This window comes from Dendrobates tinctorius, unplaced genomic scaffold (assembly GCF_039654945.1).
Source record: "Dendrobates tinctorius isolate UK_male_01 unplaced genomic scaffold, ASM3965494v1 ptg000138l, whole genome shotgun sequence".
In the NCBI taxonomy this organism is placed as follows: Eukaryota; Metazoa; Chordata; class Amphibia; order Anura; family Dendrobatidae; genus Dendrobates; species Dendrobates tinctorius.
The window spans coordinates 15651624-15675318 of NW_027361806.1; the positions used below are offsets into that span (position 1 = coordinate 15651624).

The window sequence follows — 23695 nt, forward strand, 5'->3', positions numbered from 1 at the left end:
AAACACTGTGGGGATTCGCTCTGGTAGGTAATGGCAGGGCAGCAGTAACGAGGCAACACACAGGCTTAAAATCCAATTTCAGTGGTTTAATGTCATGTTGCAAACAGCAGATTAACAGAAAGTAAGGAAAAACATAAATATACTCCAGCTTGGAGAACTACTGGTCCCAGACTCATCCCTTGCACGGAACGGACTTAACTAAGCGGCTGCCAGGTCCGCGGCATCCACCAGGTGCCATTCCTAGGGTTGTTAAAAGTCTTGTCATAGTCCTGCAGCACGGAGATCCTGTATACAAGTTCAGGCTAAGTCCAGCCAAGTTCCTGTAACTTTCAGACACTCACCATGTGCCAAACACCAACCTCCATTACATAGCCCATAACCCCTCCTACAAGTGAGGTAAACATCACATGGGCTGATCACATGACCATGACATCATCTCAGGTCCTGTCTTTAGGAAAAAATACTGCCAAACCTTAATCTGCTGGGAGAAATGTATCTCCCATCCAGTAAAACACCCTTTACTGTACCACAACACCTATGTAGTGTTCACATGATTTTGAGCAAACACTGCAGGCGATCAAGGAGAGGTGACTTTTTGTATCCTATGTAACTTTCAAACTCTCTATTTTCTCAACTTTTCCATTAATTCTAGCTAATGTGTTGCTTCTGGTGCATCACTGCGATGACGCGCGGCGTTCAGGCAGCCTATTTATCTGTTTTTCCCATCGACCTTCACATAAGGATGTCTTTGTATTGCTGTGTGTTTGCATTTCCATACAAAGGAGCCAGTTTTGTGTCTCCTTCTTCACGCTGACTGATACCTCATGGTGGGGTCGGGGAGTTTGGCAGGAACGACTGTCATGCAGCTCATGTTCTATGGAAATTTTCCTGGATTATACAAGCTTGTGTTGCTCATCAGAAAGTCAAAAATATGCAGGAAAATGTTAGAGCTGCTTAGAATTGATGTTGGATGTAAAAGCGTTCCCTTAATTCCTCGTCGTACGCTCCGGTTGGCCGTGGAGATGTCTGGGAATCAGTTTTATGTGTATGGATGATAATACGATAAAGAGCAGTTCATGGTGATATCATGATCCTGCATCTGGTTCAGCACAATGACCGAAGTTGGGTTGTTGATGTGAGGTTAATGCATTATAGTGATCATTTGTGTCATCGTTAGGAGGTAATTACCTAATTGTCATTACAGGTAATTTCTGGTGTATTACAGAAAAATGACAAAACTAACATTATTTTCTCATTTGTGGAGACTCCAGAACATGGCGCTGTAATATATCATGACATCAGTACACTAACAGCCACCCACGGGAAGAAGTCCTTGTGACCCTGTTCCATTTTCTAAGCATGCTAACATTGCAGCACCTCTTTGTGCAGGTTATCACAACCCAATAATATGTGGGCAACCAAAAGTGATCCTTTCACTCCAGAAACTATATGTGATGCCTTTATGGTTCGCATGTCCTTTTGCAATCTTTTCGTCTTCATAGTGCAGATATAAAACAAGCAAGGAGCTAGACATAAAATCCTATTCTAGTTTTACGTACATAGGACATTTTCACATACAGCAGGTTTCTGCAATTAAAAAATTAATTCCTGCAAATGGGATCATTTTAGCAAAACCCCATTGAGATGAGTAGAAAAGTCAGAGAAATCTTTCCAGCTTTTCAAAATGTTTCAGTATCATTATCATTTTTATGTTCAATTTCACGGCATAAATAAGATGGAATATTCTTATTCACCCCATAAAATCTAAAGAGAAGTAAAATGTTCTCAAAGCTGGCATAAAATTGGACAAACTCACCAACTTTAAAACCTCTGTGGATCCAGCGCAGGATTCTCCACTGGATGTGCTTGAAAAAAATCATGTAAGATCGAAACGTTGCCACAGATGGCAGAATAAAGAAACAGAAAGAATTTTTCACCAACTTTTGAGGCGCTGTCTTCATTTTTTATTTGGATGTCTCCACTGGATGTATCCCAATAAAGAAGCAATGACATCCTGTTCTTCAGTCACCTGACCAATGATGTCTGTATCGATGGCTTCATCTAAGGATTCTAAGACATCGGTTTCTATTCCGTACTGGACACACGGGGGTTATGCTTGATTTCATTATTTGCCATGTATCCTTTAAGCTCGTAAAATCTTTACAGGCTGGCTGTGGCACCCTCCACAGGTATCTCCATCGATTACCGTGTGTGGGGAGCTCTATCCATTTTCCCTTCTCTCTGTATTTAATACATAGTAGAGTCCCTTCAGCTGTTATGATCTGCTACAGATGAGATCTATCACTAGAGACATCAGCTTTTGTTTTTTTTTCCCAAGGATTTCATGATAGATGATTGATTTAATCTTGTACTCCATGTGCTGCAGGTTTACAATGCTAGTGGAAGAAAATCAGGCCCAGAACAACACCTAGACACCACCATTCTTCACTATAGGAAGAACTGAACCACCATCATGCTTCTCTGCAGGCTTCGTAGAGCCACCGCTATGCTTCATTATAGGCATCATCAAGCCACCACCATTCTTCACTTTTGGCATCAGCCAACCACAGCCATGCATCACTATAGACAACACCAAACCACCACCATCTTTACTGAAGGCATCATCTAGCCATTACCATGCTTCATTGTAGGCATCACTAAGCCACCACCATGCTTCACTTTCACTGAAGTCATTACCGAGCCACCGCCATGCTTGACTGTAGGCATAACTGAGCCCCTGCCATATATCGCTTTAGACAGTTCCAAGCTCTTGCCATTCTTCAATGTTGGAGTTACTGAGCTAGCCAAACTATACTTTAGGCATCACTGAACCACTACCATGCTCCACTGCAGACATTACCGAGACACTATCTTGCTTCACGGTCAGCAGAGTGTTCTTTTTTGTGTATGCTTAAAGAGGGAGGATGTGCCCTACTTTATCATTGATGACCTAGTCTTAGGATAGGACACCAATGTCTGATTGATCAGTCTGGGTTCGACACCTGGCAACCCCGCCGATCAGCTATTCTTGCTGCTGGCGGCCGCTGCTGGCCGGAGATGCTCAATTGTGGAACTGCTCCATCTTCTGATTGTTGCCGCGGCTGGGTACCGCATGTTCGCAGAGAAATGAAAATACCAGCCATACAAAATACACACACCAAACAACAAAGTGGGACACAAAATAGTTAAAGGAAGGAGACACCAAACAGGAGTGGATGAGGCTGTGAACACAGACAAAACTCCAAGCAAATATCTCCTGAACAATCTCCAAACACCAACTCCAACAACAAACTGCGCCCCCTCAACTCCAAAACCAGGCAGTAAGAACTAACTCTGGCAATCCCTAAGTGCCAGAGGTAAGCATATATAGCAGAGAGGAGTGGCTAACACTGACAGAACAGCTGAGACCATCCAGGTAGGAAAGCTCCAGAAGCTTCAACTGTATAGATTAACCTTTGCACTGCAAGCAAGGAAAAACCCCTATGCTGTTTAATAAGATGGTGAAGTACTTCTGACCAGTGCAGGAGTATGTGAAACCAGACACTACAGTCTTCTTGTCCTTCTTTGTCACAATATCCCCATGACAAGAGGTCATCAGTGATAAAGTAGTGGATAACCTCTTTAATTCTTCCTCCTCTAAAATTACCCCAAAAATTCTAGTTTGTTTTCATTGCTCCACATAACAGGATCCTATAACTTCTGTGGCATATTTATATTATTTTGATCTTATTGCACGTGACTTTTCTTGTGCTTTTTGGCCAGTAGTGGTGATGTCTTGGAGTTTGGGCATGGAGACCTTCAGTACTTAGTATGCAATTTAGGGTGCAAGCTGAAACCTCAGTGCTCACTGCCACCAAAACACTTGCAAGTCTTTTGAAGTCACTCAAAGTGTTTTCACCACTTGCCAGCTCAGGAATCTCATAGAAGCGAGTGATCAATTTTTATTTCTGCCACGTCCAGGAAGTATAGCCAGTGTTCCTCGAACTTGTGAACTATACTTCCAGCAGTATCTCAAGGGACATTTCTTGCCATCGTTATCGTTTTGTATCCTTTTGCTTGCTTGTGCCAGGCATTGTTCTCTTCTCTTAAATTTTTGGACCACTCTCTTGACAACCCAAGAAAATTAGTGACCTGGAGGACATTGCCCTTGAGGACTGGGTTAAGATTCCTCAAGATAGCTGCCAGAAGCTGGTGTCTGGCTTTACATCACATCTGCAGCAAGTTATAACAGCCATAGGAGCTTTACTAAGCACTAAAGACAATTGTAATGAAGTGGTGAATAATTCTGACACTGCAATAGTCAGTAAAGGTGGCATTTAGTGGTGAATTTGGAGAAACCATTCGTTGAATTGAGCTATTTACATTGTGCATTAGCACACTGCGACTAGTGCATACAATAACTCCAATATTGCTGCAAACACTAAAAACGTAAAAGGTGTAGTGTTTTTTTTTAATCAAAAGAGCACAAAAGCAAATCAACCATGTCAAGGGGACCTTTTTATATGGAAGATCACTGGCCACTAACTGCCTGACCTCTCTATGTGCCAAAACAGCCTCATGTGAAGTGGGGAGTGAAAAGAAAACCAGGCATAGATTGCAATTAAAAAATTATGTGGGAAAGATATACGGTATTGGCCACATAGCTATTTGTGCACTTGTGGTGTGCGGGTCCTATTTTTTTCTTTTTTTGTGGAACTATTTACATTGTTTTTGTTTGACTGGCTTTTTTTTGCAAACAGCAGAAAGATTATAAGTCTGTCTAATAGACCTAATTTGTAATGGGGTTTGACTAATTTCAATGGCAATTGTATTTGCATTTGTGGCTACACTTGATACAGGAAAGATATATATCTTTGTACCTTGTTAGCCAGTAGATAGTGGCTACACTTGGTAATTTGTATGTAGAGCTATGTTAAATGAGCTTGATGACTGGCAGAATTTTAATATTACAACCATGATTGGCACACTTATGGGATTGGTACTTTATAAACTGGCCTGGACAGGTCAAGGCAAACTGTTTTAGGATGATGGCATGCTTATGTCACATTATTGCATTTAATCTGAGAGCTTGCTTTTTCTGAAGGTAGGTGACAGTTGCCAAAGAAAATGCCATCCCCACAGATTTTGTACAGCGTAGGAGTAGGTTTCCTGCTAAAGTTTGAACTATGTTTAGATTTGACTGTACCCAGCGCATACTGTTTTTATAATGCCCACTCATGAAATGTATTGGAAACGTGGGCTGCCGTGAGCGATAAAACTATAAACAGCAGAATTGAGAATGTTCATTAAATAAATCATTGTTTTGAAACTGTGCATTACTACCTATTCTACAATGAGTATTTTTGTACATGAGTGGAGTGAAAGGATAGCAGGTTAAATTGTAATTTACCTGTGAAGTGAATGTCATAGGAAATTTGGTATTGTGGGTATTCCAGGACAACACAAAGCAATGATGGATTGTCCTCCTCACGTGATAACTCCACTGTCGGCTAAAGCAGACATTACTTTATAGCTTTAGCCTTTAGTGTTCAAGGCCGGACAGATAACACCATACAAAGGGGCCCATAATGAGAGGGAGCCCGGAAGTGAACTTCTCATGTTGCTCGACATATGGTCGACTCTGCGTAGAAGGAGTCTCCTTTGCAGATACCATAACATTTGCATGCATTGATTTTTTTGGCACTATGTCACGGTTTCTGTTACCAATGGAAACTATGTTGCAGATGTGAACAGCGATTAAAAGTTGTTCATATAGTAATAATAATAATAATAAATTTTATTTCTATAGCGCCAACATATTCCGCAGCACTTTACATTATAGAGGGGACTAGTACAGACAATAGACATTACAGCATAACAATAATCACATAATTCAACAGATACCAAGAGGAATGAGGGCCCTGCTCGCAAGCTTACAATCTATGAGGAAATAGGGGAGACGGGAAAGGTGGATGGTAACAATTGCATGCTTCATGTTTGCATGCTATAGCATTACAGAATGCAACTTTATTTGTTAGTTATATATGATGGAGGTGGCTACTCTTAGTAGCCACCTGTTCACACCCGTTCTCTGTTTGGAAGTGATGGTCAGTCTTTGATATTGGTATACATAGGCTCTCTGACAGAGCACTCCGCCCATCAGCCTATGGCGATTTTAATCACAGCAGGATCCTACATACCCAACATGGCACACTAACAGGCCAGGAGAGGTATATGTTAGATTCCTAGCAAAGAGGATCGCCTTGTTGTGGCTGCTGGGCACACATGAATTGATCAATTTCTGCTCTTAGTATCTTTATTTTTTTCCTATTTTCTAGAGCAGTAATGCAATTCCAATTTCATATATTTCATGTTTGCATGCTATAGCGTTACAGGGTGCAACTTATATATGGAGGTGGCTACTCTTAGTATGCACCTAATCACACCTGTTCTATGTTTGAAAGTGACGGTCAGTCTTTGATATTCATAATGAGAGGGAGCCCAGAAGTGAACTGCTTCTCAAGTTTCAAGTCTGTGTAGAAGGACTTCCATAACATTTGCATGCATTGATTTCTTTGGGCACTATGTCACGGTTTCTGTTACAAACGGAAACCATTTTGCAAATGTTAACAGAGATTAAGTTATTCACAGCCTAAATATTTATTTACTTGTAGTTGTACACATCTGTATGCACAGAGTCCCCTTTGTGGTGGCTGCAGTTTGCCAGTTTGAAGTGAAGCAGGAGATTTGGAGCTTTCTGTGTGTTAAAATCTGGACTTTTGTCGCTGCTCTTTTAGGGTTGCTCATTCTAAAGTTTTGCTTCTTATTGTTTGTGTCATTAGGGTCATACAGTTCATAGGACATTGAGGGACATTAACTTTTGCATTTAACCCAGGTTCTAATCATAAATTGCCCCAGAACTTTGTCGCCTCAGATTTGCACCACGTTTAAAATGTAATGCGCCTTAATGAATGTTGTATCGTGATTTGACAAGCTCAAATCTGTTTCCTTTTCTTTTGTTTTCAAAGTGACGACTGTTTTTGATACATTAATCATAAATATTAGAATGTGTTGAAAATATATATGCACAAAGTAAACCAAGTTAGTATTGGTGTAAAAATGCAAAGTTTTTGAAAATGCATATTAAGCCTTTTTTTTAAACTTACTCTTAATAAACCTGTTAAGTGTGTTCATTTTTATTTCAGAAGGTTTTATAAATGTTTAAATATAGTATAAGAATTTTGGGCCTGATTTATTATTTGCAAATTATTTTTAAGACACTTTTCTTTTTTTAACCTTGTGGTATTCACTGATAATTATTATGCTGAATTAATCAAAATGATGCACATAAGTTCATTAATTTTTCATGTCTTTTTTTAGAGCAAGAATTGATGTTTTTTAAGAATGTCATAAAAATTAGTAAAAAGTTCTTTTGTACATAAAAACACTCTAGAGGGAGACTGGAGTACAGGTGCGACAATTTTTGCAACTTTTTGAAAAGTTGTAAATGATGAATCAGCAAAAGCATCTGGAATCCCTGAACAAGGCCCATGATAGCAAACTAAAAAAAAAAAACCAGTTAAAACACATAAAATAGAAAATTAAAACGGTGCAAAAGAAAAGATATATTTGGTGCAAACAAAAAAAAGGCTCAAAACACCAGATATTTGACAAAAAAAAACAGTAATGAATTCAGCCCTTTGTATTTTAATTTTTTAAAAATGTTGTACCCTTTAAAAAAAACTGCTTTATTTCATGGGCTGAAGCAGCTATAAAAAAGCAAACTAGGTTTTACTGGCGCTCCCTGGGTCCAGTGCTGAGTCTCTGACGCTGCTCCCATCGTCTGTTGTTTTCTGCCGTGCAGCCAATCATTCAGCTCAGCAGCTCATGCCATCTACTCATTGAGCTCAGTAGCTCATGCCATCTACTCATTGAGCTCAGCAGTTAATGCAATCTATTCATTGAGATCAGCAGCTCATGCCATCTACTCATTGAGCTCAGTAGCTCATACCATCTATCCATTGAGCTCAGCAGCTCATGCCATCTACTCATTGAGCTCAGCAGCTCAAGCCATCTATTCATTGAGCTCAGCAGCTCATGCCATCTACTCATTGAGCTCAGCAGCTCATGCCATCTACTCATTGAGCTCAGCATCTCATGCCATCTACTCATTGAGCTCAGCAGCTCATGCCATCTACTCATTGAGCTCAGCATCTCATGCCATCTACTCATTGAGCTCAGCAGCTCATGCCATCTACTCATTGAGCTCAGCAGCTCATGCCATCTACTCATTGAGCTCAGCAGCTCATGCCATCTACTCATTGAGCTCAGCAGCTCATGCCATCTACTCATTGAGCTCAGCAGCTCATGCCATCTACTCATTGAGCTCAGCATCTCATGCCATCTACTCATTGAGCTCAGCATCTCATGCCATCTACTCATTGAGCTCAGCATCTCATGCCATCTACTCATTGAGCTCAGCAGCTCATGCCATCTATTCTTTGAGCTCAGCAGCTCATGCCTTCTACTTATTGAGCTCAGCAGCTCATGCCATCTACTCATTGAGCTCAGCAGCTCATGCCATCTACTCATTGAGCTAACCGCTGAGCTAACTGATTGTGTGACGTCCGTCTGCGAGTCTGGGCTGCAGTAAGACAACACCCCGAGCAACCCTGATACCCTTTACCCCTATACAGGGATCTGGATTTATAGCAGAGCCCAGGAGGTAGCTGTCTGAACAAGAGCAGTGGACCAGAGCAGGGCGGTTGCCAGAGAGGTGTTCCAATACAGGACCAAAAACGTAGCGGGATCCGAGTCTAAACCAGTCGGGCAGCAACGGTACAAAAACAGCAGACAGAAGCAGAGTCAGAAATCCAGGCCAAGGTCAGAGTCATAAACCAGGAGGGCGGCAGAAGTACAAAATCGTTAGGCAGAAGCAGAGTCAGAAATCCAGGCCAAGGTCAGAGTTAACTATAGCAATTCACACAGTAGCATGCAGGGGAACCAAGAATATATCCGGCGGCTTGCAAGACCAGTCCCAAGGTATTTGAGGGATCAGGTCATCCCTCACAGGTTCCTGGACTGATGTCATTAGGACCACCCCCGGACCAGGCTAGATGGTGATGCAGTAACCCCCTGACGACTGATAGAGGGGCGGAGCCTGCGCCCACCAGATGCCTGCGCAGGAGCCCCTTCTCTGTCACCACCATAACTCACGGGCGAACCATGGCGCCTCCCAGTGGCCGAGGCAGGAACAGCCGTCCCTGAGTCTGACGGTGAAGTGGCGGTCCGGCGCCTCCTAGTGGCCGCGACCGGAACAGCAGGTCCCAAGTCTGACGGCGACGTGACAGATTGACGGCAGAGCCGTCAACATGACACTGCTCTGCAGCATCTTTCTCCATCAATAGGAAAGTTGTTTTCAGTAAATCTGACTATATCCTGTGTCTATTATGAATGTGCTCAGCAAATCTTCTAGAAGAGCTTGGCAATTTCAATTGCTTGGTAATGGAAATATATTTAATGAGTCCTAAAATGTAAAACCTGCAAATTTCTTTATTGATCAAATTTTGCTTATTTGTAATAGTTACATAACCCCCTCACGCCATGTATTTTCAGGTGCCTCGTCACCAGACTTGGAGTCGAACTATGGAGGAGGCTTATTGGACATGGTCAAAGGGGGAGCAGGACGTCTGTTCAGTAACTTTAAGGACAACCTGAAGGATACATTAAAGGATACATCTACAAAAGTAATGCAATCTGTCGCCAGGTAAGCTCTAAAATCCATATAGCAAGCAGACTGTATGTTCAAGAGGATGATATATTCTTGAGGATTTGTGGTACGAAAAATGCTGGCATAATCTGAGCATCTTCTGTATATAATCGTATACAGGTGCTTCTCACGAAATTAGAATATCATCACAAAGTTAATTTATTTCAGCTCTGGCGTTGTCTATTGGTCATGAGCGGCCTGACACAAGGAATGCGACACTTGTAGCCCATGTCTTGGATATGTCTGTGTGTGGCGGCCCTTGAAGCAATGACTCCAGCAGAGGTGAATCTCCCCAAATTTTTGAATAGCCTTTTCTTAACAATCCTTTCAAGACTGCGGTTGTCCTGGTTGCTTGTGCACCTTTTTCTACCACACTTTTCCCTTCCACTCAACTTTCCATTAATATTCTTGGATACAGCACTCTGTGAACAGCCGACTTCTTTAGCAATGACCTTTTGTGGCTTCCCCTCCTTGTGGAGAGTGTCAGTGACTGCTTTCTGGACACCTGTCAGGTCAGCAGTCTTCCCCATGATTGTGGAGCTACTGAAACAGACTAAGGGACCTTTATAAACGCTTAGGAGCCTTTACAGGTGTTTTTGGTTAATCTTTCTAATTTACTGAGATAATGACTTTTGGGTTTTCATTAGCTGTAAGCCATAATCATCAACATTAACAGAAATAAACACGTGAAATAGATCACTCTGTGTGTAATGACTCTATAGAATATAGGAGAGTCACTTTTTATATTGACGAACTGAAATAAATTAACTTTATGATGATATTCCAATTTTGTGAGAAGCACTTGTATGTACAACTTTTAGAACTTCTTGTATACAGGTATATAGACTATGCAGGCATATTGTAGATTATGTTAAAGGGGTGGTCCGGGCTTTTCACATAATCTCAGTACATACAGTGGGGAAAAAAAGTATTTAGTCAGTCAGCAATAGTGCAAGTTCCACCACTTAAAAAGATGAGAGGCGTCTGTAATTTACATCATAGGTAGACCTCAACTATGGGAGACAAACTGAGAAAAAAAAATCCAGAAAATCACATTGTCTGGTTTTTTTTTTTCATTTTATTTGCATATTATGGTGGAAAATAAGTATTTGGTCAGAAACAAAATTTCATCTCAATACTTTGTGATATATCCTTTGTTGGCAATGACAGAGGTCAAACGTTTTCTGTAAGTCTTCACAAGGTTGCCACACACTGTTGTTGGTATGTTGGCCCATTCCTCCATGCAGATCTCCTCTAGAGCAGTGATGTTTTTGGCTTTTCGCTTGGCAACACGGACTTTCAACTCCCTCCAAAGGTTTTCTATAGGGTTGAGATCTGGAGACTGGCTAGGCCACTCCAGGACCTTGAAATGCTTCTTACGAAGCCACTCCTTCGTTGCCCTGGCGGTGTGCTTTGGATCATTGTCATGTTGAAAGACCCAGCCACGTTTCATCTTCAATGCCCTTGCTGATGGAAGGAGGTTTGCACTCAAAATCTCACGATACATGGCCCCATTCATTCTTTCATGTACCCGGATCAGTCGTCCTGGCCCCTTTGCAGAGAAACAGCCCCAAAGCATGATGTTTCCACCACCATGCTTTACAGTAGGTATGGTGTTTGATGGATGCAACTCAGTATTCTTTTTCCTCCAAACACGACAAGTTGTGTTTCTACCAAACAGTTCCAGTTTGGTTTCATCAGACCATAGGACATTCTCCCAAAACTCCTCTGGATCATCCAAATGCTCTCTAGCAAACTTCAGACGGGCCCGGACATGTACAGGCTTAAGCAGTGGGACACGTCTGGCACTGCAGGATCTGAGTCCATGGTGGCATAGTGTGTTACTTATGGTAGGCCTTGTTACATTGGTCCCAGCTCTCTGCAGTTCATTCACTAGGTCCCCCCGCGTGGTTCTTGGATTTTTGCTCACCGTTCTTGTGATCATTCTGACCCCACGGGGTGGGATTTTGCGTGGAGCACCAGATCGAGGGAGATTATCAGTGGTCTTGTATGTCTTCCATTTTCTAATTATTGCTCCCACAGTTGATTTCTTCACTCCAAGCTGGTTGGCTATTGCAGATTCAGTCTTCCCAGCCTGGTGCAGGGCTACAATTTTGTTTCTGGTGTCCTTTGACAGCTCTTTGGTCTTCACCATAGTGGAGTTTGGAGTCAGACTGTTTGAGGGTGTGCACAGGTGTCTTTTTATACTGATAACAAGTTTAAACAGGTGCCATTACTACAGGTAATGAGTGGAGGAAAGAGGAGACTCTTAAAGAAGAAGTTACAGGTCTGTGAGAGCCAGAAATCTTGATTGCTTGTTTCTGACCAAATACTTATTTTCCACCATAATATGCAAATAAAATGAAAAAAAACCAGACAATGTGATTTTCTGGATTTTTTTTTCTCAGTTTGTCTCCCATAGTTGAGGTCTACCTATGATGTAAATTACAGACGCCTCATCTTTTTAAGTGGTGGAACTTGCACTATTGCTGACTGACTAAATACTTTTTTTCCCCACTGTATCTGGGCTGCAGAATTATGACAATAAGTAATTTACTTTCTGTCACTAGTTTGCACGGTTTTCTAGATATTCTGAACAGAACGTCCAAGGGGAGGTGGGTTATGGCATTGAAATGAGAACTAGTCGTAACCACCTACTCTACTCCAAACATGCCCTCTATAGCAGCAACCCCACCCTCCATAGCTACAGGCCCTCCCTGTCCACATGAAGAAGCCCTCATCACACAGTAACAAATCCTCCCCCTCTAGCAGCCTCAGTGCAGAGAGCAGACCACCCAGCTGCTCCTCCCCCAGACACACGCTGAGCAGTGATCTATGGAAAGTGAAACTAGTGAGGAGGGAAAATTGTCCTGTATTCTGGGCCACTCCATGATTACAATACATAACTCATTATCAGTAATTCCTTCCCTCACTGTCCCAGGCTGCTGGCAGCAGTGAGAACAGACTGTGTGATGGCCAGTGATGGGGGTCTGCAGCTTCTAATCTTCACAGGGGATGGCAGTCACTGATGTAATCTGTTGTGTGACAAAGCCTCTGTTAAGGGCTGGCGGAACACACCAAATAATAAGATGGTGTTTAGGTGTGTTCACAGCCCGAGGTCCACCGTGCAGAGGTGTTAACTGCTGCTCGGTAATGGCGGACGCGATATGGCGGTGCAATAACGGCACACACGGGGTTAACCTCACCCAAGGTGTACCGAGGCGAACTCTTATGACTTAGAGCCGCACTACCGCAAATAATAGATGCCGTAGCCTGTTTTCGCTCACAGAGCTCGGCAGAGTAAGCGCTAGCGTAACGTCACAGAACTCAGCCCTTAGACAGTAGGACTGAAGTCCCTCTAGACCGCTAGCGCCCGGCACCGCGACTGCGATTCCAACAGGGATCAAATAAATGGCATGTGCAAGTGTGCAGACGGCCGGTATGCACTGTGGCCTACAGGCTAGCCACTAGCAGGCGCTGACTCAGTCTCTAAACCCTAACAACAGACGTATCAAAGGGTAGGGGTTTCATAATGAGTCAGACACCAGATACATGCATCCATCATCATACACACCAAACTATTTGAGTCTATCTTAGCGCATGGCCGAGCGGCCATGCGAACCTTTTATAGCCGCAGGCGTCCGTGATCCTCCTTGCTTCTCGGATGGGCCAATCCGAACACGAGCAGGACCTGAGCACATGACCTTTGATCTCCAATGGGAGATCACTCCACAGGCATGCTCAGTGGCCCGACATGAGGACTTAGTCCCTGGAGGATCTTGCTGCTGAGCAGCATGCATTGCCAAAGCTGAACCAGGGGTGGCAGCAGCAAGCAAACCCACGGAGCTGGTCTGGACAGAGCGCTGGGATCGACGAGTTTGCTGTGCAAGCTCCTCTGCGGCTGGGGAGGAATGGGAGACCGTCGGAGGCAAGGCTCGGGATTCCCGCTGTGCAGCGCCGGAAATCCGATGCCTAACATTACCCCCCCTCTTAGGGCCCCCTCCTCTCTGAGCCTCGCTCCGCTCAAACTCTGCAATGAGAAGAGGAGCGTGGATATTCTCCACCGGCTCCCAGGTCCGGGCCTCTGGACCATGACCTTTCCAATCCACCAAGTAAAACTTTTTGCCCCGCATCACCTTGCATCCCACGATGGCATTGACCTCAAACTCGTCAGACGACAGATCTGATGTTCTGGCAGCTGGCTCAGAAAACCGGGACATGTGAACTGGCTTGAGGAGAGACACATGAAACGTGTCCGAGATAGCCAAGTGTGGTGGAAGGGCTAGACGGTAGACCACGGGATTAATCTGCTCGAGGACCTTGAAAGGGCCGATGTAGCGTGGTGCGAACTTAGCGGATTCCACCCGCAGCCTGATGTTACGGGCAGAGAGCCACACTAAGTCGCCAGGGGCAAAGGTCAGAGCAGGGCGCCGGCGGGTATCAGCGGAGGACCTCATTCTCTCCTTGGAGGCCCGGATAGCATCCTGCGTGCGGTCCCAAATGTCACGTGCTTCCACCGCCCAGTCTGCCACTCTAGAGTCGGTGGATGACATGGGCACGGGGACGCGCGGATGCTGACCGTAATTTAAGAGAAATGGGATCTGACCGGTGGAATCTGCTACCGCGTTGTTCAAGGCGAACTCCGCCCACGGCAGTAAGGATGCCCAATCATCCTGCCTAGCCGAGACAAAATGTCGCAGATATGTCACCAGGGTCTGGTTGGCTCTCTCCACCAACCCATTCATCTCGGGATGATAGGCCGAAGAGAGATTTAGCTCAATGCTGAGCAGAGAACAGAGCTCTCTCCAGAACCGAGAAGCAAACTGGGGACCCCGGTCGCTGACAATCTTATCCGGCATGCCGTGTAGGCGGAAATCATGTTTAATGAACAATGCCGCTAGGCCTCGTGCCGACGGTAACCGAGAGAGTGGTACTAGGTGCACCATCTTGGAGAAATGATCGGTGATCACCCAGATGACGGTGCTGCCACTGGACTTGGGCAGACCCACCACAAAGTCCATACCAACCATCTCCCAGGGCCTGTCCGCAACTGGCAGAGGGTAGAGTAACCCAGCGGGCCGCTGCCGAGAGGGCCGATTCTGGGCGCAAGAGACGCACGCCTGAATATAGTCCTTGACGTCACGGGCCATATGCAGCCACCAGTACGTCCTCGCCAGTAGTTCAGTGGTCCGTTTGATCCCGAAATGACCTCCCACTCTGGACGAATGAGCCCACGAGAGGACCTCCGGTCGCAGATGGACAGCGACAAAAGTCTTGCCCGGAGGTACAGACTCAAGAGCAACCGGAGCCACGGTCCTCAGGCTCTCCGATGGGACTATCAGTCGAGGCTCCTCCTCCTCCTCTGATGACACCACAGAGCGAGAAAGAGCATCGGCTCGGACGTTCTTCTCCCCGGAGAGAAAGTGTAGTGTGAAATGGAACCGGGAGAAGAACAAGGACCATCTGGCCTGACGAGAATTCAGCCGCTGAGCCGTCTGCAAATAGACCAAATTTTTGTGATCGGTGAACACCTGGAAAGGGTGGCGAGCCCCCTCCAGGAGATGTCTCCATTCTGAGAAGGCCAGCTTCATTGCTAGCAACTCCCTGTCCCCGATGGAATAATTCCTCTCCGCCGGTGTGAAGGTCTTGGAGAAGAAGAAGCATGGGTGCTTCCGACCTTGCGAGTCCTTCTGGAAAAGGACCGCCCCAGCACCGACGGAGGAGGCATCCACTTCTAGAATGAATGGCTTATCTACATCAGGGCGATGTAGAATGGGAGCGCTAGCAAAATGGGACTTAATGGAGGCGAAAGCCTTGGAGACAGTCTCCGACCACAGTTTGGGGTTCGCACCCTTCTTGGTGAGGGCTACCACGGGTGCAACCAAAGTTGAGAAATGGGGAATGAATTGGCGATAGTAATTTATGAACCCCATAAAGCGCTGCACCGCTTTGAGAGAATGGGGTTCCTGCCAATCCATCACCGCCTGTATCTTGGCAGGATCCATGGCCAAACCCTGGGCTGAGATGATGTAACCCAGGAAAGGCAAGGACTCCTGCTCAAACACACATTTCTCCAATTTGGCATAGAGGGAGTTGGCCCGCAGGAGATCAAAACTTTGCGAACATCTCTCCGGTGGGAGTCAATATCTGGAGAAAAAATAAGACTATCATCCAGATAGACTACTACCGAGGTGGCAAGCATATCCCGGAAGATATCGTTCACAAAATCTTGGAAGACGGCTGGGGCGTTACATAGCCCGAAGGGCATCACCAGATATTCATAGTGCCCATCTCTGGTGTTAAATGCCGTCTTCAATTCGTCCCCATCACGGATGCGAATCAGGTTATAGGCTCCCCGCAGATCAAGCTTAGTAAACAATCTCGCTCCCCGTAGCCTATCAAATAGTTCCGATATCAGGGGCAGAGGATACTTGTTCTTAACGGTTATGGCGTTAAGTCCCCTGTAATCGATGCACGGACGTAATTTCCCATTCTTCTTTTGGACAAAGAAGAATCCCGCTCCCGCCGGGGACACCGACTTTCTAATGAATCCCCTTGCCAGATTCTCCCTGATATACTGCGACATGGCCTCTGTCTCTGGGAGAGATAGGGGGTATACTCGACCCCGGGGAGGCTCAGCGCCGGGCAAGAGGTCAATAGGACAGTCGTAAGGGCGGTGCGGCGGAAGGATCTCCGCCGCCTTCTTGGAGAAAACGTCTGCATACTGCCGATATGGCTTGGGAAGCGAGGAGAGATCTGCAGGAACCTCAGAAGTAGCGACCTGAATGCAGTTCCTCAGACACCTACCCTCGCAGGACTTACTCCAAGCGAGGATTTTCCCCGAGGACCAGTCTATGTGGGGAGAGTGGGCCCGTAACCAGGGAACCCCTAGGAGGACCTGGTCGATACCTTCTGGCATCACAAGGAGAGACAGCATCTCCTGATGAGACGGAGACAGTGAGAGTCTCAGTGGAGCCGTTTGGTGGGTGATTAGGGACGGGAGTGTCGCCCCATTCACCACCCTAATGGTGACTGGCTGAGGTAGCAAAACCAGAGGGACTGCGTGTTGTTGAGCGAAGGCAGATGACATAAAGTTGCCCTCCGCCCCAGAGTCCACGCAAACCTCCACCATCAGAGTGGAAGACTCAAACTCTAACGCCCCTTTAAACAGGAGCTTGGAGGAGAAATTAGCTGTGTCTAGTAGGCCCCCTCCGATAACCACTAGACGGGGGCGTTTCCCGGCCGCTGTGGGCACTGGTTAGCGTGGTGCCCAGTCTGCCGACAACGGAAGCAGACTGGGGGTACCCGCACGGACCGGGCCCTGGACCCTGTGCGGGACACCTCCATGGCCTCTGGAGGCTCAGGCGGTGGGCCGAGGGGTTCCAGCGGTCTGGCAAAATTTGGAGCCAACTTATAGCGTTGGCGGGACCTGGAGCGCTCCAACCCTCGCTCAGTGAAGCGAACGTCAATCCGGGTGGAGACTGTAATGAGCTCCTCTAGGGTGGTGGGCACCTCCCTGGTGGCCAGGGCATCCTTGACATGATCAGCCAGGCCTCTCCAGAATATGGGTATGAGCACCTTATCTGGCCACTCCAGCTCAGAGGCCAGAGTTCTGAAGAGGATGGCATACTGGCTGACCAAAGACGAACCCTGGGCTAGCGCCAGCAACTGGAGTGCCGTATCATGTGTGACCTGAGGTCCCAGGAACACCTGTTTCAGAGCGACCAAGAAGTGGGTGGCACTCTGTACCAGGGCATCCCCACGCTCCCACAGTGGAGTGGCCCATTCCAAGGCCCTGCCCGACAGGAGGGAGATGATAAATCCCACCTTGGCCCGCTCAGAGGGAAATCGTGTAGCCAGCAGCTCTAGGTGAATGGAGCACTGACTCACGAAACCCCTACACGAAGCACTAACCCCTGAGAACTTCTCGGGCAGCGGGAGGCGGGACAAGGTCGGGGCAGGACTGGCCGTGGAGACACGAGCGACAGCCTCTGTAGCTGCCTGAACGGCGACCGAGGTAACATCCGCAGCTGAGGTGGAACGCTCTAGCGCTGCCAACCTACCCTCCAGCTGCTGGATGTACCTATGCAGTCGTTGTTCATCCGCCATTATCGGCCAGACCCTGGCGCTAAGATAATGTTAAGGGCTGGCGGAACACACCAAATAATAAGATGGTGTTTAGGTGTGTTCGCAGCCCGAGGTCCACCGTGCAGAGGTGTTAACTGCTGCTCGGTAATGGCGGACGCGATATGGCGGTGCAATAACGGCACACACGGGGTTAACCTCACCCAAGGTGTACCGAGGCGAACTCTTATGACTTAGAGCCGCACTACCGCAAATAATAGATGCCGTAGCCTGTTTTCGCTCACAGAGCTCGTGTAATGATCACGTGTGACTGGACACAGCGCCTCCAGCAGGGCAAATTTATGACACACGTGATCCTGGATACCGCGCCTCCAGCAGGGCGAATTTAAACAATAATGGGACGTGCAGCCGGATATACCGCCTCCAGCTGGCGAATTTAAGAAATACACGTAAAACTGGATACCCCGCCTCCAGCTGGCGAATTTAAATAATAAGGGTAAACACAGGGAACAAATACAGTGGTGGGCCCTGTGATAGGGAATGGGGGATGTGGAGACCTCCTAAGCTCCCCTGAGCCAGTGTCCCTGCACTCCTCACATTCCCTATACAGGCTCCTCGCCTGTCGCCGCACGCGTGCCTTAATACCCTAGCAAGCCCTAAACCTAAACCCTAACTAGAGAATAGGTCGGTGCGGAGACTAATCCCACCACTGCACTAGAACACACATAAGGAAAGTCACAAACAGGGGAAAAAGAAAACTTAGCTCTCTCTGTGCTAAAGCTCCAGCACAGAGTCCAGCGACCGACTGCAGCCTTCCTCCTGAATAGCTGCCAAGAACTCCCTTCTGTGACTCCTTCCACACCAGGACTCAGATTGAGCTGAGCACTCTCTTCAGCTCCTTCCACCACCAAGGTTGGTTGCAAATGAACAACTAACACCAACAGTGATTGAAAACCCCTGGCTGTCCTTTATAGAGCCTAACACCTGTCATGTAATTAACGTGCACATTAACCTAAAACTAAAGCTAAGGTGCGATACCACTCACCACCACCGGGGACAGTCAAGACACCCTGAACCTGACAAAGTAAAAAAAGTTCACTTTGTCAATTTAATACCGCCAGATCCAACACTGGATCATAACAGCTCGGCAGAGTAAGCGCTAGCGTAACGTCACAGAACTCAGCCCTTAGACAGCAGGACTGAAGTCCCTCTAGACCGCTAGCGCCCGGCACCGCGACTGCGATACCAACAGGGATCAAATAAATGGCGTGTGCAAGTGTGCAGACGGCCGGTATGCACTGTGGCCTACAGGCTAGCCACTAGCAGGCGCTGACTCAGTCTCTAAACCCTAACAACAGACGTATCAAAGGGTAGGGGTTTCATAATGAGTCAGACACCAGATACATGCATCCATCATCATACACACCAAACTATTTGAGTCTATCTATTTGAACCTTTTATAGCCGCAGGCGTCCGTGATCCTCCTTGCTTCTCGGATGGGCCAATCCGAACACGAGCTGGACCTGAGCACATGACCTTTGATCTCCAATGGGAGATCACTCCACAGGCATGCTCAGTGGCCCGACATGAGGACTTAGTCCCTGGAGGATCTTGCTGCTGAGCAGCATGCATTGCCAAAGCTGAACCAGGGGTGGCAGCAGCAAGCAAACCCACGGAGCTGGTCTGGACAGAGCGCCGGGATCGACGAGTTTGCTGTGCAAGCTCCTCTGCGGCTGGGGAGGAATGGGAGACCGTCGGAGGCAAGGCTCGGGATTCCCGCTGTGCAGCGCCGGAAATCCGACGCCTAACAGCCTCTGCTGTGTGAATGAGACAGATCTGTGTCACCGATGTCTTCACACAGCAGCAGATTTGGTGCAGTGTATGTGTGAGCACTGTCTCTAATGACACAAATACTGATGGGAGCAGCCTGTCCCAGAATACAGGACGATTTTCCCTCCTCACTAGTTTCACTTTCCATAGATCACTGTTCAGTGTGTGTCTGGGGGAGGAGCAGCTGGGTGGTCTGCTCTCTGCACTGAGGCTGCTAGAGGGGGAGGATTTGTTACTGTGTGATGAGGGCTTCTTCATGTGGACAGGGAGGGCCTGTAGCTATGGAGGGTGGGGTTGTTGCTATAGAGGGCATGTTTGTAGTAGAGTAGGAGGTTACGACTAGTTCTCATTTCAATGCCATAACACCCCCCCCTTGGACGTTCTGTTCAGAATATCTAGAAAAACCGTGCAAACTGGTGACAGAAAGTAGATTACTTATTGTCATAATTCTGCAGCCCAGATATGTACTGAGATTATGTGAAAAGCCCGGACAACCCCTTTAATTGTACAGATGGGGAAAGTTATAAATGGTCTTGTACGTTGTAATATGTAATATGGGTTTATTAAATCATCAAGAACTCAGCATAGATAAAGAGATTAATTTTGTAATCAGTATTGTTCAGATAAGAAGTGGAACAACATACCATAGTCATTATGTTAGGTTTGTTTTGGAATTTCTTGCATTTACAATTTGTGACATTTTCCTTGTTTTTTTTTTTTTTTTTCAGTTATGCAAAAGGAGAGCTGGATATCTCATACATTACCTCAAGAATTATTGGTAAGAAATTGTTGTTCTGCATAGCAAACTATTCACGTCTGTACAGTTTTTTAAATTTAATTATTTGATCATGAATTTATTGTTGACATATTTGATTCAGGGGTTCTGTGAACTTACATTGCATCACTTATGTTGTCCCGATACAGTTTTAGCAGCTGCGTTTTTCCTGCCAAGAGATGCAGAAATTTAACTCAACATGTGCACATACCCTTGTACTCTAGAGCTGAACTCACTATTCTGCTGATGGAGTCACTGTGTACATCCATTATTACTGATCCTGTAGTGATCCTGAGGTACATCATGCACAAGCAGAATAGTGAGTGCAGCTCTGGAGTATAATACAGGATATAACTCAGGATCGGTACAGGATAAGTAATGTAATGTATGTACACAGTGACTCCACCAGCAGAATAGTGAGTGCTGCTCTGGAGTATAATACAGGATGTAACTTAGGATCAGTAATGTAATGTATGTACACAGTGACTGCACCAGCAGAATACTGAGTGCTGCTCTGGGGTATAATACAGGATGTAACTCAGGATCAGTAATGTAATGTGTGTACACAGTGACTGCACCAGCAGAATAGTGAGTGCAGCTCTGGGGTATAATACAGGATGTAACTCAGGATCAGTAATGTAATGTATGTACACAGTGACTGCACCAGCAGAATAGTGAGTGCAGCTCTGGAGTATAATACAGGATGTAACTCAGGATTAGTACAGGATAAGTAATGTAATGTATGTACACAGTGACTGTACCAGCAGAATAGTGAGTGCAGCTTTGGAGTATAATACAGGATGTAACTCAGGGTCAGTACAGGATAAGTAATGTAATGTATGTACACAGTGACTGTACCAGCAGAATAGTGAGTGCAGCTCTGGAGTATAATACAGGATGTAACTCAGGATTAGTACAGGATAAGTAATGTAATGTATGTACACAGTGACTGTACCAGCAGATTAGTGAGTGCAGCTTTGGAGTATAATACAGGATTTAACTCAGGGTCAGTACAGGATAAGTAATGTAATGTATGTACAGAGTGACTCAAGTACAGTATAGTTGTTGTATTAAATTTACTGGTCATACAATGGAACTTAGGGCTCTATTTTCTATGTGTGTTTATTGTTCTGGCCTAATCTTTAGTAATGCAGCATTTTATGATTTTCCTAGTTATGTCCTTCCCGGCAGAAGGTGTGGAATTAGGATTCAGAAACCACATTGAGGATGTTCGCTCCTTCCTGGATTCAAGACATCTGGACCATTATACCGTGTTCAATTTGTCACCCAAGTCTTACCGCAGTGCCAAGTTCCATAATCGGGTGTGTGATTGTCATTTGATTTGTCAGTGGTGGTGGTCTTTCATACAGAAACCCCTCTACAGATCCACTGGAAAGTGCAGCAAAGTTTACTTGCAGTGCCCCTCCCAACAGTCTAGTTTTGATAAACTGTGCATCTATACTGTCATTCTCCTCCATTATCAGACCTTCTAGATTGGTGCAATGCTTCTGCACACAGCAAGGTACTGTTGGGGTGACAATCGTACCAAGCCAGTACAGTATTATGCCTGGTTCCAATTCTCATTCATTTACTCTCCTGCTATCGTACAGTTGCAGGAGTGTTACACCAGAAAATCAGACAACTAATAACACTTTTGTCATTCTGCCTGCAGTTTCCCAGCAATAGACTCTATACTACTACATTTCCAGCATTATGTTGCTATGGAGCAACTTAAAGGGAATCTGTCACCCCATTTTAGCCCTATCAGCTGCCGGCACCGCCATCAGGGGCTTATCTACAGCATTCTGTAATGCTGTAGATAAGCCACCCGATGTAACCTGAAAGATAAGAAAAACGAGTTAGATTATACTCACCCTGGCGTCCGTTCCGGAGCCTCCCATCTTCATACGATGCCGTCCTCCTTCTTGCTTCTGCCTCGGCTCCGGCACAGGCGTACTTTATCTGCCCTATTGAGGGCAGAGTAAAGTACTGCAGTGCGCAGGCGCCGGACCTCTCTGACCTTTCCCGGTGCCTGCGCACTGCAGTACTTTACTCTGCCCACAACAGGGCAGAGGAAGTACGCCTGCGCAGGAGCCGAGGGAGAAGTAAGAAGGAGGACGGCATTGTAAGAAGATGGGAGGCGCTGGACCGGATCGCGACACTCACCGCACCTGCCCCCGGTAAGTAAAATCTACAGTTGTGGCCAAAAGTATTGACACCCCTGCAATTTTGTCAGATAATACTCAGTTTCTTCCTGAAAATGATTGCTAACACAAATTCTTTGGTATTATTATCTTCATTTAATTTGTCTTAAATGAAAAAACACAAAAAGAATTGTCCTAAAGCCCAATTGGATATAATTCCACACCAAACATAGAAAAGAGGGTGGAAAAAAGTATTGGCACTGTTCGAAAAATCATGTGATGCTTCTCTAATTTGTGTAATTAACAGCACCTGTAACTTACCGTTGCCAATAACTAAATCACACTTGCAGCCAGTTGACATGGATTAAAGTTGACTCAACCTCTGTCCTGTGTCCTTGTGTGTACCACATTGAGCATGGAGAAAAGAAAGAAGACCAAAGAACTGTCTGAGGACTTGAGAAACCAAATTGTGAGGAAGCATGAGCAATCTCAAGGCTACAAGTCCATCTCCAAAGACCTGAATGTTCCTGTGTCTACCGTGCGCAGTGTCATCAAGAAGTTTAAAGCCCATGGCACTGTGGCTAACCTCCCTAGATGTGGCCGGAAAAGAAAAATTGACAAGAGATTTCAACGCAAGATTGTGCGGATGTTGGATAAAGAACCTCGACTAACATCCAAACACAAGCTGCCCTGCAGTCCGAGGGTACAACAGTGTCAACCCGTACTATCCGTCGGCGTCTGAATGAAAAGGGACTGTATGGTAGGAGACCCAGGAAGACCCCACTTCTTACCCCGAGACATAAAAAAGCCAGGCTGGAGTTTGCCAAAACTTACCTGAAAAAGCCTAAAACGTTTTGGAAGAATGTTCTCTGGTCAGATGAGACAAAAGTAGAGCTTTTTGGGCAAAGGCATCAACATAGAATTTACAGGAGAAATAAAGAGGTAGTCAAAGAAAAAAACACGGTCCCTACAGTCAAACATGGCGGAGGTTCCCTGATGTTTTGGGGTTGCTTTGCTGCCTCTGGCACTGGACTGCTTGACCGTGTGCATGGCATTATGAAGTCTGAAGACTACCAACAAATTTTGCAGCATAATGTAGGGCCCAGTGTGAGA

At 45.9% G+C, this 23695-nt stretch overlaps 1 protein-coding gene across 3 annotated transcripts in view; it reads left to right on the forward strand.

The window, feature by feature from the left end:
* The window catches only part of DNAJC6 (DnaJ heat shock protein family (Hsp40) member C6), a 113537-nt gene that overhangs the window by 52233 nt on the left and 37609 nt on the right, over nucleotides 1-23695 (forward strand). For all 3 annotated transcript variants that reach the window (XM_073544697.1, XM_073544696.1, XM_073544695.1), the window contains 3 exons: nucleotides 9595-9745; nucleotides 20392-20441; nucleotides 21612-21760. In XM_073544697.1, the coding sequence (XP_073400798.1) occupies nucleotides 9595-9745; nucleotides 20392-20441; nucleotides 21612-21760 (350 nt within the window). The remainder of the gene's footprint in view (nucleotides 1-9594; nucleotides 9746-20391; nucleotides 20442-21611; nucleotides 21761-23695) is intronic.